Source organism: Cricetulus griseus, assembly GCF_003668045.3.
Source record: "Cricetulus griseus strain 17A/GY chromosome 1 unlocalized genomic scaffold, alternate assembly CriGri-PICRH-1.0 chr1_1, whole genome shotgun sequence".
NCBI classification, from domain to species: domain Eukaryota; kingdom Metazoa; phylum Chordata; class Mammalia; order Rodentia; family Cricetidae; genus Cricetulus; species Cricetulus griseus.
The window spans coordinates 165,711,578-165,727,407 of NW_023276807.1; the positions used below are offsets into that span (position 1 = coordinate 165,711,578).

Here is a 15,830-nt window from a genome sequence, read left to right on the forward strand (position 1 = left end):
GTGGGGGATACCAGGGGAAGAAGGGTCCCCAGCAAGGTCCCCTTTGAGGGGGAGATGAAGGAAAAGGAGGACAGATACAAATGCAGTATCTATGAAATGCTAAATTTAAAGAACTGAAGAGAATGGAGGGAGAGATCAATGTAGAGCCCAGTGTGCAGATCACCTTTAGCAAGCTGCGTGGGTTGGTGCTGCCCAGGAAGACATGTATGTAGTAAACCAACTATTTTTCATTAGTCACATTAAAATGGAAACCAGGAAAAGGAAGCTAGTGACAATTTTAATAATTTTAAAAACCTCATGTATCAAATACCTTGTAGACGTTTACTCAGTATTGGAACTATTCCATTCTATTGGTTTTTGTACCAAATCGAAAGTCTTTCCTCACTCTGGGATAGCCAGGTTCAATTCTAGGAGCTCAGGGCCTGCAGTCATGGCTCCTTCGTGTGGGCAGAAGACAGAGGGCAAGTGCCTTCCCTTGGCTTACAATCTTGTGTTGTACTGGTGCATTCCATCTGAACACTCTCGCTTCTGTGCATACCATACTACTAAGAACAAGTATCTCTGTGTGCCTCCCTGGGCAAGTCCACTTCAAAACAAACCATCCACAGAGGAATGGAAGCATTCAGCTGTGGGACTGGATGGAAGCACACTCTGGGGTATATGCACAAGGCCAGGGGGAGGGAGACATTTTTTCCTTCTTTCTTTTTCTTTTTCTTTTTTCTTTTTTTTTTTTTTTTCCAGCAGGACCAGGCTGTTTAGTGTGTGGGCATTCAATGGCCTTATGCATATTAATATCTTCTTACTTATTAGAGAGATTTGGGGTGAGGATGCTGCAGTGGTGAAAACTGGAACCCTTGCTGCCCGTTACTGTGTGATGAGTGGTGAGAACTGAATCCCCACATAGGTTACTGTGATAAGTGGTGAGAACTGGATACCACCTCCCCCCCCCCCCAACAACAACAATTACTTGGAGCACTTTCTTCCTTTATGGCTCAAAGATCTGGGCTTGGTTGTGGATTGTCCTGGACTGACTGTGTGTCCCAGATTTCTAGGTCAGGGAACTCACAGCCAAGAGCTTTGCTCTCACTGCTCCGGAGATGAGAGACTCTTGCTCAAAATGTCACCACCCACCTTCTGCTAGAGAGAACATGCTGTTCTGAGTGCCCCAACTGCAGAGGCCACCATGCCATCCTGTGATTTTTTTTTTTTTTTTTTTTTTTTTTTTTTGCAAGGGTGATGTGTGTGTGATGTCAGTGACACATGGGAATGGCTTTTGCCATGAACACTTGCTTTTTTAAAGTAATTAAATGTATTTTGCATTATAGAAACAGGCTCTTCTAAGTTACTTAAATCTTTATTTAGATTCCCTTCCGTAGTCCTACTGAAGTCATGCTCTGTCACTTAATCAATTGTCTGTCTGTCTAAAGAGGTCAATGCTGGCTTTCTTCCTCAGTCAGGATCTACTTTTTTTCTTTATTTTTGGAGACAAGTTCTCACTCAACCTAGTGAGAATTCAGCAAGCCAATTATATCTCCAGTCCCTTAATCAAGTTCTTTTGAAAAATAAAAATGTATTTCTTCTGGGGATGGTGTGGGGAGGTTGAAGACACAATAGAAGGCAGAAAATTAGAACTCCCAAGGACCCATTTTTGTATGCTGCTGTTTCTACAGGATATTCAGGGAACATCTAGCTCATTTCTTTTTCAATAGTACTTTTTATTTTTCACTAGAGAAGAATTTAAGTATTGTATCTGAAGATTAAACATAAAATAAATTAGTTTTGTAAGTAGATGGTCTTACAAAGAAGTGGGGAGATGCCACAAAGTCACCCCCATGTTATGCAATGTGAATAGCATGCTTTACCGATTTTTGTTTTGTTCAGTTGCTGAGTCCCTGAACATAATAATAATGCTTTTAAATATTTGGAAACATGATGATGTGTTGAAGTCCATGTCCTCTATCATCTGTTATTCTTGACACCTTCCCTGCTGAGTATGAAGAATTCCCTTTATTCATGCCAAATATGTCTCAATAGAAACCACATCAAAGTTAGAACATCCTGGAGTCTCTTACTTCGCCACAAAGAAGAATGCAATCATGTCATTTCAGGAAATGGATGGGAGTAGAAATCATAGAAATTAACCAGACTCAACAAATCCCACATGGTTTGTCTTATGAATAACCTATAGTTAAAAATATAAAATTGCTTGGGTATGGTAGCACACACCTTTAATCTTAGCACTTGGGAGGCAGAGGCAGATGGAATTTGAGGCTAGCCTGATCTACACAGTGAGTTCCGGTACAGCTGGAACTACATAGACAAATCCCTTCTGTGTGTGTGTGTGTGTGTGTGTGTGAGAGAGAGAGAGAGAGAGAGAGAGAGAGAGAGAGAGAGAGAGAGAGAGAGAGAGCAGGAGAAGGGATATATATATATATATATATATATATATATATATATATATGAATGACATAAAGTAGAAGAGGAAATATATACAGACATAGATGACAAAGTAGGAACCGGGGTATATCTATATCATCTATCTATCTATCTATCTATCTATCTATCTATATATATATATACACACACACACACACACATATGTGAATGACATAAAGTAGGAAGACTATGTACACAGGTATAGGAGTGATGTAAAGGAGGAGAGGAACCCACAAGCATCAAGGGTGGCCAAGAGAAAGCACTAATCAATGTACATTATGTGCACGTTGACTGCATTAGACTGAAGCCCATTACTTTGTTAGATTGCTTTCTCCACCACACCGCACAGTCTCTTAAATGTGAGCGAGGGCACTACTGTAGGCACAGGTGTCCCCAGGAGTCAAATGAGGTCCCTTTGCCATTTCTGAACTTCCTTCTCCCACTGTATGGTGGTTGCTAACTCTCGGCTCTGTTTATTACCTTACAATAGCAGAGTGACGCAGATAAAGACCATGATAACAAGAAGATCAGATTGGAGAAGGACATCCAGTCACACTGCACTGCATCTTCATTTTCCCACAGTGAATCCTCCAAAACGAAGTGAGTATGGCATTTGGAAACAACTGAGGACGGATGACCGCCTTGGGTGATGACAGGACAGAGGCTTTCTCTTGCACTGTAAAAGTGACTTGTTAAGCCAGTGGTGTGTTCATTCGTGGGGTCCCATCCACGAAAGTCTCATGAGAATTGACAGCCCCCTGGCAGCAAACCACTAAGGAGCACTTCCTAGACACTGAGGGTTATTATTCTCTCAGAAACCCTTTTACAGCAGTACTGAGAATGAAGTCAGGGCCTTGGACCCACTAAGCAAGGTGCTCTGCCACCCAGCCATTACTTGCCAGTGTACAGTTCAGTGGTGTGGAACACTTACAGCACACAGTGAGGTCCTAGACTTGATCCCTGGAACTGTGTAGGCACAGGGGCAGAGAAGAAAAGCACTATCACTATTTCCTTTCTTTTTGTCGTTGTCATTTGGTTTTAAACAGGATGGGAAATGGGTAAAATTTGCCCTGGAGTTCCTACTGGTTCTTGCTTGGACTTGGGTTCAGTGCTCTGCCTTAGACAGTAGTGTCAAGATGATGTGACTTCTCTCAGGCTTATCCAAGAAATTGCCTCACAAGAGATTCTGTAAACACAAGTGCATCACAAGTGCTCTTTGGGGGTGTGGATGGGCAGGGGTGTGCATGCCATCAGATGCAGGAGAGTCACAGCTGAGCTTGCCTGTTATCGGGTTAAGATACAGATAGGTGAGAGATGGGAATGGTCAGGTAATCGTTCAGCTGAGTGGAAACTCCACAGTTGGTTGCTAACCGAGAGTTAGGCTTTACAGAGCATCAGGACATCACTAAAACCTGGCCCTTCTGCGTCATAGTTGCAGGCTCTGTGACACTGCAGTCTTTGGTGCCCCTGACCATTTCCTCTTTCCGTAAACAAAGGACAAAATGTGATGTAAATTCTGCTTTGACTGCCAATTGCTCTCCAGGACACCCAGGACCTCCTCGGAGTCCTCAAAAAAGGAAATGCTTCCTCCACCACCTGTGTTGTCGTCATCCTCCTCCTCCTCGTCCTCCCAGAAGTCAATCAAAACTTCACACAAGAGGTCAAAGCCGGATGCAGACTCCTGTAGTCAGGACCCTCCCAAAAGGGCCAGCAGCACCAAGAGCAACTATAAGGACTCTTCCGTCCCCAAGCACAGAAAAGTGCAGGCCAGTGGCACTGAACACAAAGTAAGCAGTGGCAGTGACAGTTTGGGCTCTCACATATGCCAATGTCAGGACATTTGTCTGTTTTAGTATGACAACCGCAAGTTGCTTTTAAAGAGCTAATGGGGGAGGGGTCATCTATTAAAGTGAACCAGAGAAAAATCACACTAGCTTTCATCATGCATTCTTATGACATGTTTAGATGCTTGGCTTAAGAAATGGGCTAGTTCATTTCTTCGTTTGGAACTTTAATCTCAAATACTTCAATTAGTGATCACAACAGGAAATAAGTCAGGCGGCCTGGCTTCCAGTTGGCCTCTGTCATGCTGGGGACGGGCAGGCTTTGCTGAGTGTTGCCTGCCCTTTCCCTGTAGCCCCAGTTAAAATCTGTAGCTCCGGAAGTGCTGGACCAAGCCGACTGTGGTTTGACATCCTGGGAACTCTGCTCTCCTGGGCTTTGGAGGGCTGTTGCTGCTAGGGTCCTGTCCCCTGAAAAGGTGATGTGTGTGTGTTTTACAGGGGTCTTCTGGAGAAGCTGCAAACCCTTTCCCAGTGCCTTCTTTGCCAAATGGTACCTGTAAACCAGGGAAGCCACAAGTGAAGTCTGACAGGTGAGCCCCTTCCCTACCCCCTGCCCCACCCCCTTTAGATCCCTCCTTCTTCTTCATCTTCTTTTGCCCCAGGTAGTCATTTTAGGTCTGTAAGACTCACATCTGCCTTTTCGGTTTTTTTGTTTTGTTTTTGCAGACAGCAAGCTGACTTTCACATGAAGGAGGCTAAAAAGTTGAAGAACAAAGCAGAGGCAATGGTCAGTCTTGGTTATGGCCTTGGTTAAACAGTCTCCGATTAAGGGCAAAAACTGTGGTCTCCCTTCTGCCATATTGCACACCATACAGTGTATATGTGGGGGGGATGGGCAGCAGGTAGGACGACTGTGTGCAGGGGGTTCTGGGGTGAGGACAGCAGCAGGAGTGTGGCTGCTATCAGCCACATTGTAAGCAGGATAATCAGGGTCTCAATGACTGAGGCCTGAGGTGGCTTGGGGGAATTGTTCAGTCTGATTGTGTACAGGCTTACAAACTATCTGAGTGCAAGCTGATCTATGGGATGTCGGTCTAATATATGAATGGTCTCTCTCTCTCTCTCTCTCTCTCTCTCTCTCTCTCTCTCTCTCTCTCTCTCTCTCCCCCTCTCCCCCTTTTCCCCCTCTTTTTGGTCAATTCACTCAATCAGTCCTTGAGATGTACAAAATGATTGACTATTAATTCAGTCTGTGTCCACCCTAAATACTATGCCGGGTGAAGAAGCCTAATTCGATCTTATGCACTGATCTGAGGGGATAGCTGGCCATGGGAAGGCAGTGTCAGGTGCAGACTATGAGCATCTTCACTTGTGACTGACTCCTTTAATTGTCCAGTGCCCCCATCCTTACTTGCCAGCCACTGAACTTCTGGAAGGGGATGGTTTGGTGCTAACTGTAGACATCAAGTATGTTCTTATGTCCTGCAGCATGCTATTCGGTGGGGTCACATGTGTTGGGGTGGGGATTGTGCCACAGTCAGAAACAACTCTCAGAAGCCAGTTCTCTCTGTCCACCCTGTGGGTGGGTCCCAGCGGGCCAGCCCATGTCACCATGTTTGGCAGCAAGCACTTTTGCCTGCTGAGCCATCTCATTAGCCTCCTGGAAGGCACTCTGGACAGATTGCTCCTGAAGACCCACAGGTAGATCTGTTGGCTCTTTGTGACTCAGCTGCCTCCTTTTGGCTACCAATTGGAATTTGGCCTGTGCCTTTCTACTCCAGGTTGTAGGCCCCCTGTTTACCAGATAAAATGGTCCTTAGTTATCTCCCATGCTTGGGGCTGTGAGGGATGGTGGCAAGCCCCTTTGGCCCTAGTATGGGCACTTCCTTGTGCCCAGGCTGTGGGCAGCTCGGCCTGTGCCAAGTGTGTTGCCCTTCTGCTGCCTTTTCAAGATGCTGGAGCCCTGCGACTCTTTCAGGTTTTGGGGCAACTGCTCTGCACCATAGGCAGGTACCAAAAACTTACTCAACCTTAGACACTGTTAGCTTTTGCGTATTTTAGTCAAACAGTTATACTCCAACAGTTTGCTCTTTGCCTAGGCTCAGGTACATCTTTCTCCCCAGTGCGCCAGGACCCCCTGCTCTGGCACTGTGTGCATATACACATGCAGGCAAAAACACCCATGTACATGACAATAAAAGAGAATTAGAGCCCCATCAATGAAGCAAACTAGTCATAATCTATACAGCTGATTGAGGTGTACTGGTTTGACATATTATTTCTGTCACTACTTTTTTGAGCTTATGCTCTGTTACTAAGTGACTTCTGAAATCTGCAAAGCTACAGTGTCTAAAATGCAGGTGCATGTGACACCCCAGTTTGTCCCTCTAGTGGTAAGATGCAGGTAGCAGTAGCAGGGGAAGAGCTCTTCCCCTATCCCTGGTGCACAGCAACAACACATGGAGACCCAGAGCAGCCTAAGGTGGATCTGTCTGCCTCCCTGTTTCCAACAAGCATCTTTATTTACTGTTTTCCTCCCCTCCGAACAGAGCAAATGGAGGCATTAGCAAAACCTACAAGCTGGCCCATGTTAGCCTGCTGTGCTCAGTGTGTGTCACATATGCCATGTGCAGACAAACGGGCTGTTTGCCACACTTCTGCTTAGCTGAATTGGCTGTGTGCCACTCAACAAGATCAAGTGACCAAATGTATATTTAGGATTAGGCAGACCACCAGTATAGGATTTTGTTTATATTTCCTTGAAGGGGATTTTGAGAGTTTGTCCCTGTTGGCCCAGGGCATGTCCCTACAAAAGACCTACATGCCAAAGGAGATTAATCATCTGTTGGATCATCAAGTGATCAGTTATTTTATATGAGGCCTATAAGACAATAAGCCTTGACCTCCACAAAGAAACTGGTGACTGTTAAGATGCTGGCTTGCCTGCATCTCAGAGGTAGCCAGTGAGTAACTGCATTGCAGCCGCTAACAGGGCTGTGCCCTTTGTGCTTGGTGAAGTTCTGAGAGTCGTCTTAATATAGAATTCCTTTCTTTTCCCTAGTGAATTTTTCTAGAAGCTACTTTTCATAGGGTCAGAGCTGACCGCTATGGCTTGTCATCTTGTTCTATTTATTCTTTCTCATGTCTCTAATCAGGAGTAAATAAAGACAGTGGAGAAGTTACAGGGCAGAATGTGTGTTCTTTTCCTACAGGTGGACAAGGCTGGAAAGGCCTTCAAGTATTTGGAAGCCATTCTGTCTTTCATTGAGTGTGGGATGGCCATGGAGTCTGAAAGTTCAGCAAAGTCTGCGTTCGCTGTGTACTCAGAAACTATAGACCTCATTAAGTAAGTGCCGGGGTGTTCTGCCTCCCTCCAGACCTCTCTCTCCCCCTGTCTCTGTCTCTCCACCCCCCCTCACCATGTGAAGACAGCTGAAGAGGAGCCTTGGAGAGGCCCCTGTAGCTCAGTGGCAGCACCTGCCTGTCATGACCCAGGTTCTGGGTTGGTCTACAAACTTTTTTCTTGTCCTGAATTAAAGTATGTTGTGGATGAGGGAACACAGGATAACTGGGTGCACCCAGGCCATTTTCCTGATTCTCTGGGGTGCTTTTCTTTCCCAGCTTGTGTTCCCTGCCCTTTGTCGGGATTTAGTGAGGATGTGGCCAAGCTTGGTTTCAGGACAGAGCAGGCTCATGGCCAGCGGCTTGTGGTTGCTCTTAACCCCTGCACTTCCATGTTGCACACATGTTCGTGCCCTCTGGAGGGGAGCCAGCATACCTGGGCTCCTGTGACTGATCTGCTTAATCTCATGCACTTTTGTATCTTCCTGCAGGTTCACAATGTCACTGAAATCCTTCTCGGATACCACGGCGCCAATACAAGAGAAGATATTTGCTGTTTTATGGTATGTATGTTTTTATTTGTTGTATAAATAGCACTTTCCTTTGAAAAAATTATCTATATAATGGCTGTCCTGGAACTCTGAGTTTGAAGCCACTCTTGTCTGTCTAGAGATCTGCATGCCTCTGCCTTGGCAGTGCTGGGATTAAAGGTGTATGCCAGCACACCTGGCTCTAAATTTATTTTCTTGAAGTGAAAATTGTGGCAGAAGGCAGGTGAACCCCACTGTGGTCATTAGGAAGTGGCATCTGCTGTGCTCTTCTGCCCCCTTAGGGCTTCTTTGGTCTCAGGATTCAAGTGATATTTGTATATTTGTTTTCCTGCCATTGTTTACTTTTGGAGGCGGTATATGATATGGTGAGATGCTAGAGAGGAGAACCCAATGGGCTCACAAGGGCTGATTTCAGTGTGTCTTGTAGCGGCAGCTCTGACCATGAGGTCATCCACAATTCATGGTAACCTCTGCTTTCATTCACAGCTTGCGCTGCCAGTCCCTGTTGAACATGGCAATGTTTCGCTGTAAAAGAGACATAGTGATGAAGTATTCTCGCACTCTTAGTGACCACTTCAAGAGTTCTTCCAAAGTGGCCCAGGCACCTTCTCCATGCATGGCAAGGCAAGTGTTAAATATGGCTAAATAATACAGTCAAGTCATTCACCTCTTGCTTATGTGTATGTGACTGGATTTTTCAAAAATCATGTAGTTCTGCCGGGCATTGGTGGCGCACGCCTTTAATCCCAGCACTTGGGAGGCAGAGGCAGGTGGATCTCTGTGAGTTCAAGGCCAGCCTGGTCTCCAGAACGAGTGCCAGGATAGACTCCAAAGCTACACAGAGAAACACTGTCTCAAAAAACCAAAAAAAAAAAAAAAAATCATGTAGCTCACCTTTATGTGCACCAGCTCTTTAAACCTAAACCATTAGCTACCTTTGTCCCTCTGAGAAACAGGTATAAACTACATTCAGGTAGATAACATACAAGGTACAGTGGTTCCCTCTTACCTGCCAGCAGGTACACCCCAAGATTCCCAGTGGGCTGCCTGGAACCCCAGCTAGTGCTGAGCCTTTGGAGCCCTCCCTAAGCTGCATCTTTTGTTGTACACATTCTGGTGTGAAGGCAGGAACAGCAGGAGATTAATAACATGGCTGAGCCTGTGTGGGCTCTGAAGCAGTGAACTTTCTGAGCGAGTGTGGGTCTCTTTTTTTTTTTTTATTATCTCAGCACCACACAAAGAAATTAACAATAATAAACAGTTTTAATACACAGTAATGAGAGTTTGAGACTGTGCCCTCTCTGTTGAATCAAGATGAATGATGATATTTTGGGTCATGGTTTGCTGCAGGTAGCAAGTTAGGCTGTGGATAAAGGGAGGGACTTCATGTGGCCTCTTAGATACAGAGAAGATTGGCATGGCCCCTGTGCAAGGTGACACACAAGTTTGTGAAGCGTTACACAGTACAAACAAACAAAAGCCATCTTGATGGTAGCTAGTCCAAGAGCACACGCTGTCAGTCATGTGATTTAGCAAGGGTGGCCTTTTGATAACAGTCCTCACAGCAGCAGTAACCACCACCCTGGGCAGCTCCCTCTTGAGTGTTTTGGCAGTATGTGGCAGCTTCTGCCACATCTTTCTGTCATGGTTATGTGATTGAGCTGTCGTCTCCTTGACCCCAACTGAAGCATGTGAACTTGTGGGACTGGGGCCTAGAACCAGTCACTGTGCCCAGCCTGCTGCTGGTCTATTGGCCTTTACTGACTCAGTAGGAGTTTTTAAGAGCCAGGCAAGCACTTCACCTCTGTGGTGCTGTGACCCAGGGAAAGGAAGACAAATGCCTAGAAAGTGATGATCTGGGGGCAGCTCTGAGTCAGACCTGAGCGGGTTTTACTGCTGAGGGGCAGTACGGCTCAGTGGCGCCTGCCTATGATTTAGAACCCAGCTCTGCAGAGGGAGTGGGACGGGGGGCGGGGGGGGGGGAGTCCCAGAAGGTGAAGACTTAGTTCAGATGTGCTGGGAATACAGGCCAGTCTTCCAGGTCTGCCTTTGATCTTGTAAGAAAGACTTCAGCAATGATTATTGTTTTTAGGCTGCAGTTCTAAAGATAGTAGTGTGTGATCTGCTAGTTTGTGATTAATCAAGTCTCTTTCCATCCTTGCAGAAGCACAGGCGTCCCGTCCCCGCTCTCCCCAATGCCTTCTCCTGCCAGCTCTGTAGGGTCCCAGTCAAGTGCTGGCAGTCTGGGGAGTAGCGGGGTGACTGCCACTGTTAGTACTCCAGTCACCATCCACAACATGACCTCCTCCTATGTCACCATCACATCCCACGTCCTTAAGGCCTTTGACCTTTGGGAACAAGCAGAGGCCCTTACAAAGAAGAATAAAGGTGAGTGGCCCATCAGCAGCAGGCAGTGTCGGGTAGATGTGGGGGTGTTTTGGTCCATGTTGTATCTTAGGCAACAAGAGATGGGTAGCCATTTTTACCCCCTCTGCTCTGCTTCATAGCCCAGTCTCAGGTCTTTGTTGAGGTCTGTGGTGTGCGCCCGATCTCTGAGGTTGGCATCACTGTTTCAGCCTGAACTAAAATGGTAGCAAAAGGACAGAGCTGAAGTGGAGATGTGGTCTGGTTTTCAGCCCCTTGGCTCAGCACATTTGAGATGAAGCAGCATGGCCCCAGGGTTGTTTGTTTGTCTTCAGCATTTGTTACACTCTGAGATATACAGCATAGCAAACATTATTGAGATATATCTGGGGAAGGATTGGGAGCTCCAGGTTTGAGTCGGGGGAAGAGGATGGTGCTTGTGCCAGCCAAGTTCACACACAAGTACCCAGTGGGACAAGGTAGCTAGCGCTCTAGCTCTCGATCCCTCCACAGCCTCTTTGCCTTCTTGGCAAACTCTCCCCTCTCCCGTCGTGCACTCACTGATCACAATGCATCAGTGATCACTACACACACCAGCCACTATTCTAGGCATGAGTTATGTACTCAGAAGATAGGGCTGGAGCCAGCACTTATATAGACGAGTATGCAAGGTGAGCCACAGGATATTGTGGGGACACTGTCTCCGGACTGTTTTATATTTTAACTTGATGCTGTACATGTATTTACTTATGTTTGATTTGGATTTTCCTGCAGAATTCTTTGCCCAGCTCAGCACAAAGGTGCGTGTCTTGGCCCTCAACAGCAGCCTGGTGGACCTGGTGCACTACACAAGACAGGGTCTGCAGCGGCTGAAACAAGCACCCAAAACTCCCTAATGTGGGCTGGGCTTACTTGATGTCCTGGAATGTCTTTGCACAATCGGAAGCCTTGATCCAGTGTAGACAACTGTCTGATTGGGATGTCACACTCAAGAAGTGAAGCACCGAGAGATGGCCAGAACGCTTGCCCACTTACAAGAGCTGTGTTCACGGCCATTGGTTGGACACTGGTCAGCAGAGCCGATGGTGGTAAATGATCTGCCTTTCCTAACGGAAGGACAGAAGTGCAATGAAGCCTAAATGGCATATGAATGGTCTAGCAACATTTCTGGTTTTGTTCTTGTTTTCTGTTTGAACAGTAGCATACAAGCTGCAAGTGACAGCCACTTCAAGTCTCACAGCTGATTCCTGTCATCTCAGTAGCCACACTAGTTCACTTCCAGAAGGAATTTTTTTTGAATAATTTTTGGTGAAGGGTTTTATGGATATATATTTTTTCTTTTCAAGTTTTAAAAGAAACATTGTTTAATAAATTCTAATGGCCGCCTGTAAAATAGAAGTTGTGAAGGACTCCGCTGTGCCTCAATTCCTGTAGTGAACAGTGGCTTGGTTGACACTGAGTGTTATCCTTTAGAGATTGAAGGTGACGACCTGCCCCCACCCCCAGTGCCTAGAATCCTGCACATAGTCTCGCTCTGGTCTCTCTGGCTGCACTGAAAGCAAACCCAGGTCAACCCTAGAGGAGTGGCAGTATCTAGATCCAGCATCCATCTTAAGGTCTTCCCCACATCCCAGGAAGCCTCACACTTCCTCCCACTGCCACACTCCTGGATAGCGACTGGCTAAGCAGCACCCTCGGTTGCTTTTTACATTCCCCGCCATGTGTGTGGGCAAAGGGAGCCAGTGTTTGCCTTGGGCTGGACTTCATTATCTACTAAAGTCCCAGGTGCTGACGGTGCCGTGGCAACTCGTGCATCAGTGAAGGAAAGCGAGATCTTCTTACAGAGGCTGTATTTTTCTGCTACAAATTATATTTATAGCAAAACTCAACTTTCCAAAGCCCTTGATTATCCATGGGATCCTGGCTCCCCGAGAGGATGTGGAGATTTGGGGCTGAGGAGTTAATCCAACTTAAAGAAATTCATTACCACCCATCTTCACTTCAGACCGTCTTCTCAGGTACCATGATTCGATGATGTTGAAGAGGACCTGTGACCTCCCCAAGCTATGTACCCCACCCACATTAAACCAAGCCCACTTGGACAGAAGGCAAGAGGACACACTCAGAATTCACCTCTGCTCATAAGCACAGGCCTTTCACTGAAACTGCGAAGGATATTACTGGAATAGTCTTGAGTGCAGTGTTTTTTAAAAGCCAATTCTTTTTACTCCTTCTAGAAAGTAAAATTTGCACGGGTGTTCCCACTTGGTGGAAGCATGTTACGGCTTTTCCTCACTCACCCTGTCTCTGCTTCCTACAAGCCATGCTGTGTGTCTGTGTCTATAGATTTGTGAGGGTGCCTGTGGTTCCTGGGGTGGTGGACGAGAAGACTTTCTTGGTACTTTGGCAAATCTACACAGGACTGCAGGTGAGTGTGATGCCAGGTGTCTGTGTGGTCTTGTCCTGCTTTGGATAATACCAGAGAAAGGTGCAGATCTGAGCGTAGACTGGCTGTGAGTTGAGGAAGCAGTTCTTTGTATTGATGATCTGAAGAACTTGGTAGCCGAGCTGCGGCACTTGGTAGGTTGTCCCTGGCACTTCATCACCTCTTGTGGGCTCTTCAGGATCTTCTCCCTTCTCCCATGGCTGTCTGTCTCTTGCTGTAGTTTTACAACAAGCTGCTTGTTGCTTGTGACTGGTTCTGGTCTAGGCACATTTTGCCAAAGCCCATGTGTGTCCTATCAGCAGACCCTGTCTGTGCCCCTTGACTGAACACCTTCAGCCAGTGCAGGAAGAATGGGCTGCCCCAGCCTTTGTACTAGATGCGTTTTCTCAACTCTGTATACTACAATTTCATTTGTACCTTGAAAACTAATTAATGAATTTGGACAGACCTGTTTACACCAGTTTGGTCTGTAGTTATGTTTTCCCACAACACTGTACCTAAAGAGAGAAAGCCTCCAGCTGCCTTTATAGTAGAGTGAAGCAAAGTGGCTGGTCAGTGCCTTTACTGCTCACTGTAGAAACCTGAAGAATCTTTTTAAGCTATTTGCACTTTTCATTGTATGCTTACAGTCCCCAAAGCCACTTTTCCCCCTGAGGTAGTTAATTTGGAAGGACTATAAAATTAACCCGCTGGTCTTGTAACCACAGAAGAGCATATGGTTTCTTGGTGAGGCAGCAGCATAGGAGTGAAAAGTAATCTTTGCTTTGTCACTACAAAAGGTGTGCATGGTCTGTCTGCAATATAAAGTACAGGGATCCACTTTTTCCCAAGTGTTGGATGTTTTTCTTTTGGAAATAATTAAAATTTGACACATGTAAAAGCCCTACTAGATAATAAAAGAAAGCATGTCACTAAAACCAGTCATTCTGTTGAGGTGCCAAGAGGGCAGGCCACATGGGAGAAGGAGGGCCCAGCAAGTACCTGATTTATTGTAATGTGTTGACAAAAAAACGTTTATCCATCCATCCTCTGGACAGACAGGATTCTTCCCCCCCCCCCCCGTGCTCTCCAAGTCTAGATCTTGGGATGTCTGCTGTGGGCTCTTTCCCTATCCTAATTGAAAATGTGCCTTAACTGACACCGTATGTATTGATGTTAGGGACAGGGCCCCTTCTTAGTGTTCCTGTTTCTGAAGCGCTGTGTGCTCCACACATAGCTATGGTCTCTTGATGCAGAGGATGACAGGTTTGTCATTTGTGCCTTTGTTGACCAAACAATTTCTAAAGTCATGCTGTTCCTTTCGCCACAGCTTCAAGGGTTTGTTTTCCTTTCTGGCTTTGTGAAGTTTGAGGTGTATTGGTGCATCTTAAGATAAAGGAGTTGGGCTTTAAAAAAAAAAACAAAAAACAAACCCTAAAATCTTTCCATGCCTCCTACAGATTCCTTCTTTCTCTTGATTTTCCCAACACTACAAAAACACCTTTGAAAATGTACCACTTCAATTGTTTCAATCTTTACCACTGCTTAGCAGTATTTAAATCTCCCAAGGATATTTTGGGCTCCTTTTAGAAACATGGAAGTGTAGATTTTTCTCACTGAAGAATGAGCTACTGCTTTGCAGCTGTGGAGATGGCTAGGCTGTTTTGATGCCTCCCTCTCCCGGCTGCCTCCTGTTGGTCTTCGTCCATTTGGAAATAATGGATGTGAGGATGTTTCCTGTGCCTTTGGTCTGTTGTCCTGTGGAAGGGAAGTTTAAGGGCAGAAGGGCATGGTATTGGGATTTTCCTTCAAAATCTGTAAGTGGCATTTCTGCCAGGTAATCTATCCTCCAGTGTTCGGTCCAGTCATGCTGGCTTCCCAGTGAGAACAGTTGCCTCATGGCCACGCTCTTGTTGATGGTGCATTGACAAGCATGTTTCTTCAGGTGGCTGGAGATTTCTTGGGTGAATCACACTATTTTCTGTTCCACTGTACATCAGACATCAGCAGTTACTGTGATGAACAAAAAAGTGCCTCTTTCCCTACCTAAGAGGGAGCTGGAGGACAGGAAGGACGCCTAGAGCTCCCTGCGAGCTCTCTCTGCTCCTAGGACACTGGAATAAGGCCACTGACAGGCTGGGCTGTGCCATGGTTGACTTAACGAAGATGGACTCTTTGCCTAGGTGTTTTAGCAATACTCAGTACAGGCAGTATTAAGTTTGCCTTTGTTCAGGCCATGACTTGTATTGCTAATACTGCATACCCTCACGATATCAAGCACACACTGTTCATGTAGGGGTGTGGGCACATGTCCCAATTTTGTTTTAATATTTTCTGAATGTGATCGTGTTTTGGATGATACCTGAGCAGGGTTGCCTTTTTTTATTTATTACCATTATATATTATATATTATATATTTTCTTTCTTATGTTAGAGGAAAGTCAAATTTTGGTATTAAAATTGCTTTAAGAAGGAATAGATTGTCCAAGTGATAATGAAAATCACTGGTATGTCTTTAAATGAGTTTTTCTTTGATTACCATGGAATGATGTGCCAGCTCTCACCAGCACAGTGCTTTGGTAAGCAGGCTAGGGAGGCACTCGTGCTCCCAGTGAAGATGTGCAACAAAAAGCCGGGGAACACCACGTTTTCATCAGCTTCGCAGTGGCCTGCAAACTTGGCTTTTGTGAATGAGATTTAGCTGCCCTGTAGAGTACTTGAAAGAGGCAGACATGATCTGTGAGAGGATGCTTTTTTTTTTTAAAGAATATCTGCAAAAGATCGTTCCAAAGATAATGTGCCACAGATCTTTTAATTTTCTCTGTAATGAGGATTAAGTGCTGTTTTAAAAATGTAATTGTTCATCTTCAGTCTTTCCACAAGATCAAACTGTAGAAAAGAATATTTAATAAAAATTTAGAGAAATCA

The 15,830-nt window shown here is 45.6% G+C and overlaps 1 protein-coding gene across 5 annotated transcripts in view; it reads left to right on the plus strand.

The window, feature by feature from the left end:
• The window catches only part of Aff1 (AF4/FMR2 family member 1), a 167,467-nt gene extending 151,637 nt beyond the window's left edge, over positions 1–15,830 (plus strand). For all 5 annotated transcript variants that reach the window (XM_035453413.1, XM_027388495.2, XM_027388496.2 and 2 more), the window contains 9 exons: positions 2,927–3,036; positions 3,980–4,223; positions 4,719–4,810; positions 4,947–5,007; positions 7,433–7,566; positions 8,054–8,125; positions 8,600–8,737; positions 10,278–10,501; positions 11,252–15,830. In XM_035453413.1, coding sequence (XP_035309304.1) covers positions 2,927–3,036; positions 3,980–4,223; positions 4,719–4,810; positions 4,947–5,007; positions 7,433–7,566; positions 8,054–8,125; positions 8,600–8,737; positions 10,278–10,501; positions 11,252–11,373 — 1,197 coding nt within the window. In that variant the 3' untranslated portion in view covers positions 11,374–15,830. The remainder of the gene's footprint in view (positions 1–2,926; positions 3,037–3,979; positions 4,224–4,718; positions 4,811–4,946; positions 5,008–7,432; positions 7,567–8,053; positions 8,126–8,599; positions 8,738–10,277; positions 10,502–11,251) is intronic.